Genomic DNA, 10,020 nt, shown 5'->3' on the forward strand with positions numbered 1-10,020 from the left:
ATGTCCTGAAGTAGAAATCCTTTAATAGTTAAGAATGTCTGTACTTCAAATGTTATGACTGGGGAAGTAAGATGCAGGGGAAGTAAGAGCACGAATAGTATGAATTTCCTCAGCAGTTGAAAGGTCTTCTGAAATATTTTGTGTACAAAGAGATACTGCTTTAGCAATCCGGCTTTTTAAAATAACTTTTGGATCAACCAATTTCTCTTGCAGACTGTGTTTCTTGGTATCTTGATGAGGTCTATAGGGAACAAAAATACAGTTCTTCTTGGCCTTGGCTTTCAAATCCTTCAGTTGGCTTGGTATGGTTTTGGATCTCAGTTTTGGTAAGCGCACATTTTCATAGTTACATACCTGTTAAGGAACTAAAAATGTTTTTCCAAGAAATTCTACCATTTAATTTGGTTATCATGAGTATTTAAATGTGCAAAATGAGCATTCTTATTTGTGTTACACTACTAAAGTTCCATCTGCATTTTGCATATGTAGGAATGATAGAATTTTCCACTTATATAGTGCAAGCTGCAGACCAACAGCCCTTTTGAAAAAGGAGTCTTTGCATCATTTTGGTCAACTGTGTTTTAACCACATCTACAAATGTGGTTAAAACTTTTCCTTAAACTCACAAGCTAGTATGTTCTCTCCAGTATTTCCACCAGATCCATTCAATCAATCAGTCACTGGACCTCTTTTATTTTCTAACATGTTATTCTCCTCCTATAACTGTATTTGGTCTTGGAAACTGTATTGATTTTCTTCTGTTGGAAAAACTGGAGGTGAAGTCAACTAGAAAATTTGGAACAGCTTTTTCTTTACAAAGTTTATTGTACTATCAGTGATGAATGCTATTTCTTTATCAGAGCAATTCCTAGTCAGTTATACAAGATAGAGAACCGCCTCGTTGGGACACCCTGTGAAATTGTTCCTTCGTACATCCTTTGGAGAGGGAAAGTCTGTGCATTACTTCACTCCCACTCCCATCTTTGCCTTTGCTGTAATAGCTAGTGTAGTATTAAATATGCTTCTCTTCCAATAATCTCAGGGTCATTTGTGGGAAGGAAGTAGGAAGAAAGCCCATACTGGATGATTTTCAGTCTTTAGATATTTCAATAAGAGTACTTTTGAAGGTACCCGTGTGGCACTTTCTGGAGGGATGGGGAGAGGTTATGTGAACAGTCTCATTTTCAATTCAGACTATGTATTTAACACAGGATGATGTGGGTAGCAGGAGGTGTAGCAGCAATGTCAAGCATTACATTCCCGGCAGTTGGTGCTCTTGTTTCACGAAATGCAGAATCAGACCAACAAGGTGAGTATTGAATGAATTTCTGTTTCAGCATCACACTGCTTTCCTGGATGACTCTTCTGACTAGAAAGCAGAATACTCATCTAGGTGTACTTCTCAAATATGTAGATGAATAATCAGTTCCTTCGGTAGTAGCTGTGGGAGTCTGTCAATCTATCTAGGGAGGAAGGAGATACACAAATTTATGAAATTTGTATTGCAAAATACATAGTTTCTGTCTGACCAGCTAATTCTAGATTCCTGTAAAAGTACCGCAAAAGCAACAAAAACAGATGTGGTAACTTTCATGGTTCTTTTCCTTCCTCTTTTTTTTATTAAAGGTAATATTCTCTAAATAGATAATGAGGATTATTGTAACAATACGATATTTTTAATGGAAACTAAACCACATTTTACCAGATTAAAAGAAACATATACAAGAAGCTGTATTTGTGTGGAAATTTGGCCCTATTTGCTATGATACCTAGGATTTTCAAGAAATAGAAAAGCAAGCTGAAGTAAGTAGCTGGTCTGAGAAAACTGAAGAATTCATTGGTTTTAATATGAAGGGGAATGAGCAATCAGAAATATAACTCTTCATTTAAAATGAAGTGAGGGAGGGACTCATCACAAAGTATAACACTGGCGTATAATAACTGGATTTAGTGTTCTCTGTAAAAAAACTCAGCCTGTTCATATAAATTGTAAGTATCAGTCTCGCTTTAACATTGTACAACTTGGAGTTAGATTAGTGCACTTCAATATGGGAGGTACAAAGATGCAGTTTTAAAAGGGAGATTTCTATTGAGTTTAAAAGGTGCAAAAGACAGTATTTTACATGGCTTGTTTTATCATTCCCTTGTCCCGCATTTTTGTATCTAATAGAGTAATTTAAAAGAGTTTTGAAAGACTTATTTTCTTTTTATGTCATGAAATGAATAGTGTAGTTGACAGAAGTCACTGATTTTTCATTTTATATAGAGGAAACTACGGTTAATAGCTCAGGCATACAGTAGTTTCTAAAGTGAAGTTTTGCCACCTAGTGGCATGAAGGTTTTAAGCTTACATGTTAGCCTATGAAGAAAAAATTTGGTCAACTTCCTTTTTTGGCATGTTTTCTTCCCTTCTCTTTTACGAGTTATTACTGCTTTAAGAAGGAAGCAGATGTCCGGACTACTGATATTGTAAAAAGAGTGTTCTGTAGAATCTTAATCTGTAAGATTGTAAAAAAAATTTTTACACCATTGTTACTTAATGGAAACAGAAAGACACCCATAGAACTCTGATTAATCAGGCTTTTAAAATAATCTAATGTAAAACAGTAACCAATCTGGTATTGTGAATTTACTACAGTATTGCTGAATATACTGCCCCAAGTAAGTTATTTGATACTTCAGTAAATCCTGGAATTAGACTAAGGGGAAGAAATCTGTTACAGTTTGTGCATATTCTGCCAATAACAGCCCTTAACACATAGATAGATTACTCTAAATTTCACTTGAAAATAAATCAAGCAGGTACCACACTTAACCTCTGCTTTCTTCATTGTAGGCTTTAGGTACAGGTGGAAGAACTCTAATGCAAAGCATTAGACTTGCAAACTTGCGCATAAATTTAGTTACTCATTTTCAAAACTTATATCACTCCCAGTAGCATTCAAGTACAGTAACAGACTGTGGCCATGCAGAGAATAATTCTAATCCATCAAAGTTGTCTTTGGTATATTTCTAAAGATTGTAATATGTAGAAATAGTTATGAGAGGTGCTATTTTGGAACAGCCATTAGAATACACTTAGAGCTGTTGGCTCCCAGGGTTTAATTCTTGATTATAGAAAGTAATAATCCTTCTCTTTCTTTCTTTCTTTTCTTCATTAGGTGTTGTCCAAGGGATAATAACTGGAGTAAGAGGTCTGTGCAATGGCCTGGGACCAGCACTGTATGGCTTTATTTTCTTTCTTTTTCATGTGGAGCTCAGTGAATTGCCACCTGATCAGATTTCTGGAAAAGAAGCAATGCAAGATCCCAGTGATGAGGTAGATTTAAAATTTGATGTGAAGTTTGCAGTGTAGAACACTGGTAAAAGCATAAATATCTTGTCATTTTTGGTTGATTTGAAATCTTGATTTTTGAACTATGTAGTTCTTGCTCGTCACCTTTATTGAACTATTAAGATAGCTTTTAAGTTAAATTTGTTAGTAAATATTTAGATTTACAGTAGTAACAGCTTTGGTTTCAGTATTTAACAATTGGTTAACTTTCACATAAATCCACTCAACACACACCTGTAATTCTGATTTACAGCAAAACATGAAATTTTGACAATAGGAAGATAATTTTTGGAAACTCAGTGAATTGCAACAGGTTTATCTTTTAACCTCACATCAGTAGGTTAAATATTTATAGGGTTTATTTGTTTGGGTTTTGTTTTTTTTATTTTGGTTTAGTTTTTTTTTTCAATAGCAGTTAACAATGCTGTTCTGTTAACCACACTTCCTTACCTGTATGAAATATGGGGGGGAGGAGAGAAGTTAATACTTGGGGTTTTTTTTAATCCCTTCCAACTCTGTTTCAGATCTACATTTTTGCCTGCTTTGTTCTTTCATATTTGGCTTCCAAAATATCAAATGTATTCTTACCAGAATTTGGAGGATCTTATGGACCCTTTTTACTTTTTTGCTTGATTGCTCTGACCTCTTCAGCTACTATGTCATTACTTTGTCAAAGTAACTAAGAATGGATTTTTTGGAGAGAGTGATCTCTTAGTTTTTCATTAAGATGTTTAAGAAAGACAACAGATTAGCTGAATATGTAAATAACATGTGTCTGTCACTGTGGAAACAGCTGTTTGTTGCTCATCCCTGAGTCCATGCATCTTTCCAGATACTAACTGTAACTAACCAGTGCTTGAACATACTACTCACTGTGGTACCTATGGTGGGGTGCTCTGTAATTTGCTCAAGCAAACCAAATAGAGTTTAAGGGGGCAAAGACACTCTTCTTGTTGTACAGAAAGGAAACTGTAGTAAAATATTGGAAAACTTTTATAATAATGATTTCATGTTTTCAAGAGCTTTGTCATGCTTCCATTAGTTAAAATTTTGCTCTTAAACTTTGTTTTTTAAAGTGTTTGATCACATAACCTTTTCTTGGGGACAGGGAGTCTTTTGCCTTTTTGACCTTGTACACACATTTCTGGCACAAGTAATTTCAGTATGTTTTGTTACTTCAAGGATATTCATGTGGTTCTTTTTGTTGAAGTAGCCCAGGTATACAGTGAAGGAACTGACTGTTTCAGTAAGTTATAAACGAGTCAAAACTCATTTTCTGAAGCTTTTGATTGAAGAAATTCCAGTACTGAAGCCTAATGTATAAGCTTCTGTATGAAATAATGATTTTTCTAAGCTGCAAATGTAAATTAAACTGTTGTTTTCTTGAAAACCTACTTATTACTAAGTAGGCATTTTTTAGTTAGCAGTACAGCAAAATCAGTAAGTATTTGCGTAACTATTATTTCAGTGGCACAGCTCTTATTATGTATATACTCAAAGCTTTATTAAATGTCTGTAATTACATCTCTCCCTGCATCTAACATGTAAAACTATTATTCAGGAAAAAAAAAACCCAAACGTTTTTTTCCTACTAATTCTTATGTTCAAGTCTAATGTAACAATGGGAAAGAACTCCACAATTTATATACTACATAGTACATTGATTTAAGTAAAATGAGTGGATGTGAAAACCGGGGAATGCACCAAAATTAGACTAGGAAATCAGTGGATGTGTACAAGCCTAGCTTGGATTTGCAAGGGCGAAATGCTAGCTAGCTGTCTCTTGATTTTGTTCAGTGTTTTAAATTGGTAACTCGGAGTTGCTTTACAAGTATACATACTTTGAAAAATGTTATCTTGATTTTATTAAATGCTAAAAATTTTTCAGTAAGAAGCATTCTAATTACAAGTTTTAATGGTCAAGACTTGTTTTAAAAAGTCACTGGAAGTCTTTGAACTGCAGTTAACTGATGTGTAATATATTTTAGTCTGTGACAAGCATTGTTGTTTGTTTTCTTCTGATGATTAAGCTTGTATTCTACCCCTGCTTTTTAAAAGCTGTGAGTCTATATAAGCTCAATTGAGAATGCACTGTTGCTGTCCTGAACGTTGTTCAAACTCAGAGTATTGTTGAGGTGAATTAAAAACAGTTCTTCCTCCTTTGTTTCCACTGCTGTAATAGTGAGTTATTACTGCAACTACAGGAAATAGATACTTGATATTTTCTTCTTTTTTTCTTTTTTTTTTAATTGCCTTTTAAGTATTCATTTCTGTTACTCTAGAGGACTTAAGAAGATTTTACTGAATATTACGGGTTTTTTTCCTCATGGAAGTGAGAGAGTTGGAATTTTACCATAGGTCGCAGTGTTCCATCAAAGAAAAGATCTGATGCACCTCTTCGAGGAAGATGGTGTATCTGCTCTGTTAAGCATAAACAGTAAAAATTAAGCGTATGTCTCTTAATTTCTTTTTAAATAACTGGCAGCGCAGTGAGCAAGGACTGCTTTTTAAAGATTTCAATGAAACTGCTGTAGTGGAATATTCAATAGGTGCTCAGGTAATCATACAAATCAAGATACTAATTTATGGAAGTTTATTACATTTTTGAAGAACTTCCAGGCTTAGCAGCACTTGAAGATTTAAGTAATATTGTTCATATAAATTCTGTTAATATGATTATATACTTTAAATTTAGGCACCATCAGCTGAAAAGTCTCTGCTTGTAATAAGGCCGGAGGAAGGGAAATATTTTGTTGCTGTATGGTTAATTTCAGCTACCTTCCCACTTCATATCAGAATAACTTTCTACATTTAATTTGGTAGAAAAAAAGTGCACTGGATTGACTGTTTCTGATTTTTATTTAGTTTCCATAGACAAAAATACAGAGATGTTGTTTAAAGATTAAAAAAAAAAAATACTGGATTGCTGGCTTTTTTATAGAGTTTTGTCATCAAACTTAGCTGGTTTAAAACTAGTTTTATAACCTTTTTGGTGATTGTTTTTAATTGTGGTTATAAAATGTGGATAAGTGTATGTTAAAATAAACTGCTTAGAAGTGAGGCAGAGTATCTCCCAATACCAAGTTATCGTATATGCCAACAACATGGCTTCATGAAAATGGTATGTACTGCATAGCCTGCTGTTACTTTCCTCACTCATGTATTTACTATTTTTTGGGAATGCTTTATTGTTTGTTCATTCAGCTAACTTGATTCTAAGGTATGTCAACCATACCTTGGTGAGTGGAACAAGTGAAGTTAAAGATTTTATTAAGCATTTGTACTTCTGGATGTTGAAACAGTACCCTATTAATCTTCAGAGGAGTCTTGCTGATTTAACTGGCATGTTGCCTAAAGAAAAAAAAATCACAAATAAGCATCGGTCAATGTCTGTTTCATCTGCTAGGCAGTCCTATTGTCAATTGATAGTTTTGTGCATGTTTCTGTTCCTTAGATCAGTGTGGAGATCAGGTGAGAAATTCTTAGGGATGCAGAGGATTCATGTTAAAGTGCGCATATGAACTTGTTTGCATAAACTTTATAGTCATGGTAAATATGTTTCCCATTATGTCCTGCCTTGGGGTACAATTCTTAATGCAGAAGTCAATGTCTAAAACTTTGTGAATTCTTTGATATGCTTGTTTCCTTGCAGAGAGCAGTCATTCCTGGTCCACCCTTCCTGGTTGGAGCATGCATTGTTCTTCTGGCTTTCCTAGTCGCCTTATTTATTCCTGAGCACAGCAAAAACAGCAGTACCAGAAAACACAGCAACAGCAGCAACAATACTCTGGGTAACAACCTAACCCAAAGTAGTGAAGAGGACATTGAACCATTGCTGCAAGATAGCAGTGTATGAAGGCTGCTTCTGAGAAGACTGTGGAAAAAATTCGCGCACTGAATTGCAGCTCTGAAAGCTTGGTGGGATATGTAGCGATCTTGCCTCTGAAAAGAAGGCAGCTTCCCATGTGACAAGGAAATGTCACATGCTGTATGATACTCAAGGTTGATACCATACCTGCAGGAGGGTTTGTTTAACATAGCAGATCACAGCTAGGTGTGACTCAACCCAATATTGGACTGCAAATGCTATGTCAAATACTGGTATTGGCAGAAACGTAAATATACAGGCATAATGTTTCTTGGGTTTTTTTAAAGTTTGAATGTTCCATTCCCAAAGTTGTATGCAAAATAACCAGGTTTGAGGCAGAATGGTTTCTGCCACCACTGTTAAATGTGGTTTTGTGTTTCTTACACCTTGTCTGCGTGTAAGCCACATATAGTCCTGACAATGTGAGAGGGATTGATCATACAATTCTGGTATCTGAAATACTGGTTATCAATAGAAGTAATACAATTCCTGAAGACAGATTCTACATATTATAAATATAAAAAGAAATCCAGAAGTTGCAAGAAAGCAATGATGAAACTGATGACATTTGAGGGTATATGATCACACATGACGGTCATTACACGTAAATGAAGATCATACTAAACCCTTAAACCCACATTCCAGAACAGTAAGTTCTGAGCAGTGAAAGCAAATCCAGATGGCACTTGAGAGCACTGGTAACATTAATGTTTTCTGATAAAAAATAGAATTTTAATCATAAAATGAGCGGCATCAGAAATATGGACACTTCTGACTTCTGAGGTAGGAAAAACAGTGGATGCCAGAGTAGTTTACATCAAAAAATATGTATATTTATTGCATTTTGTCACTTTATCTGCCATATGAAATAATATTTCCTATTAATTCTTTTCACCCCTGCCTTAACTGCTACTTATTGTTCAGTTATTAATCATATTTAGCCTTCATATCACTGTCTTACCTGCTGGATCTCATGGGTATATTAATATCAAATTTCCTTTCTAAAAGATGCTTTAAAGGAGTTATGAATGGTTACAAATGTGCTAATTTTTAGAGACATTTTATGAAAAATACAGAGATTTATATGTATTTTGTTGCAGTGTAAATGGACCATTAAACCCAACTTTAATGAAGTACTCCTATGAATGTTTTATATGTATGCAATATATGTAGATATTTGTAAGGAGTTTTAATTTTTCCAGATGGGGTGCTGTGTAAATCAAGTATTTATAAGTGTAATGAGGGTACTGACAGATATACAGTTTTTTAAAAGGATTGTGTATTGACTGAACAAATTTACGAATATATATTTTGAAACTTGTTCCACATTGAACAGAGATAACAAATCTTTTGTACTATGTGGTTTGGTTTTTAAGTTAATAAGCTTCCTAATGCATAATAAATCTACACCTTTAGCTTTCTAGGTTTCATGTCTAAGTGTGTGTTCTTCAAAGTCCATAGAATCATAGAATGGTTAGGGTTGGAAGGGACCTTAAATCATCTAGTTCCATGGCTTCACACTAGGCCGTGTTGCCCAAGGCTCTGTCTAACCTGGCCTTGAATGCTGCCAGGGATGGAGCATTTACCACTTCTCTGGGCAACCTGTTCCAGTGTCTCATCACCCTCACAGTAAAGAACTTCTTCCTAATGTCCAATCTAAACTTACACTTTTCAGTTTTTAAAAAAAGTTCAGTTTTAAACTTTTAGTTTAAAAAAGGTTTTCCCTTGTCCTGTTGCTACAGGCTGTGCTAAACGTCTTAGTCTTTCTTGTAAGCCACCTTTATATACTTAAGGAGTCTCCCAGAGCCTTCTCCAGGCTAAACAACCCCAACTCTTTCAGCCTGTCTTCACAGGAGAGGTGCTTCAGCCCTCTGATAATTTTTGTGGCTTGGCTCTGAACCCACTCCAAGAGGTCCATATATTTCCTCTGCTTGGGAACCCAGAGCTAGATGCAAAAAAATTGATGATGTGCAATATGCTTCGTTGTTTTTGAAAATCTTGGTTTAACACTGCAGCATGGAGATTTGAAGGTCTGGTTCTAAGTTCAATTTATTTTAATATTTGGTTTTAGTGGCTGTCATTGCTCATAAGAATACTTCACGTAGATACATAGATCCAAATGGAACAAGTGCATTGCTGGCTATGCTTATTAAATCGTGATTCTCATTTTTCAATCCCATCCAGGAATTATGCAGAAATACTTGTTAAAATTCAGGGAGCAGGTTTCCATCCTCTCTGCTGTTAATCAGTTCTTGCAAGCTAACTGGAAAGTCTTGAATTTTTGTGGGTTTTAACAAATTGATTGAGAACCCTCTAAACCTCTTCATTTGAAGAAGGGGAAATTTTTTTCAAGTTCAAATGTACAGGTGTCAGAGTTTTTATAGGTGATACCTTTGCACTGCTTTTTGCAACGAAATCATGATGATGGAAACATTTCCAAACTTCTGTTTTCAAAATGATCTCTCCAAACGATAAGTTACTTTAGAAAAGCAGTTATTTTCCCACTCACTGTCAAAAAGTCACCTTTACCTTGAAGAGATATATGAAATGTTTTTATTTTTCTGGCCTAGGTAGCATAGTACTGACAGACCCTTTTCATCACAGGAGAGGTCAGCAGGTTTGGAACCCTTGCTTCTTTATTTATGAAATTAAAATGTATACTCACTGTTAAGTTTGATTACTCTTTTAAACACTTTACCATGAGATAACCAGTGAACCTCTGAGGTACAATAGACTTCTCTTCCGAAAGTATTGTGAAGATTCAAATATTGAAAGTTCTTGGGTTTATAAAATTATAAAATTAACCACATTGATGACA

At 34.9% G+C, this 10,020-nt stretch overlaps 1 protein-coding gene across 1 annotated transcript; it reads left to right on the top strand.

Moving 5' to 3' along the window:
• Positions 1-207: 207 nt before the first annotated feature.
• Positions 208-7,190, top strand: LOC104408170 (hippocampus abundant transcript-like protein 1; the record flags this gene model as incomplete). The annotated part of the gene is made up of 4 exons (XM_010017676.1): positions 208-326; positions 1,212-1,309; positions 3,162-3,319; positions 6,987-7,190. Coding segments are annotated over 4 exons (579 nt in total), but the record flags the coding sequence as incomplete, so codon positions are not given.
• Between the last annotated feature and the right edge of the window lie 2,830 nt (positions 7,191-10,020).

This window comes from Nestor notabilis, unplaced genomic scaffold (genome assembly GCF_000696875.1).
Source record: "Nestor notabilis isolate BGI_N333 unplaced genomic scaffold, ASM69687v1 scaffold9907, whole genome shotgun sequence".
Classification (NCBI taxonomy): Eukaryota; Metazoa; Chordata; class Aves; order Psittaciformes; family Psittacidae; genus Nestor; species Nestor notabilis.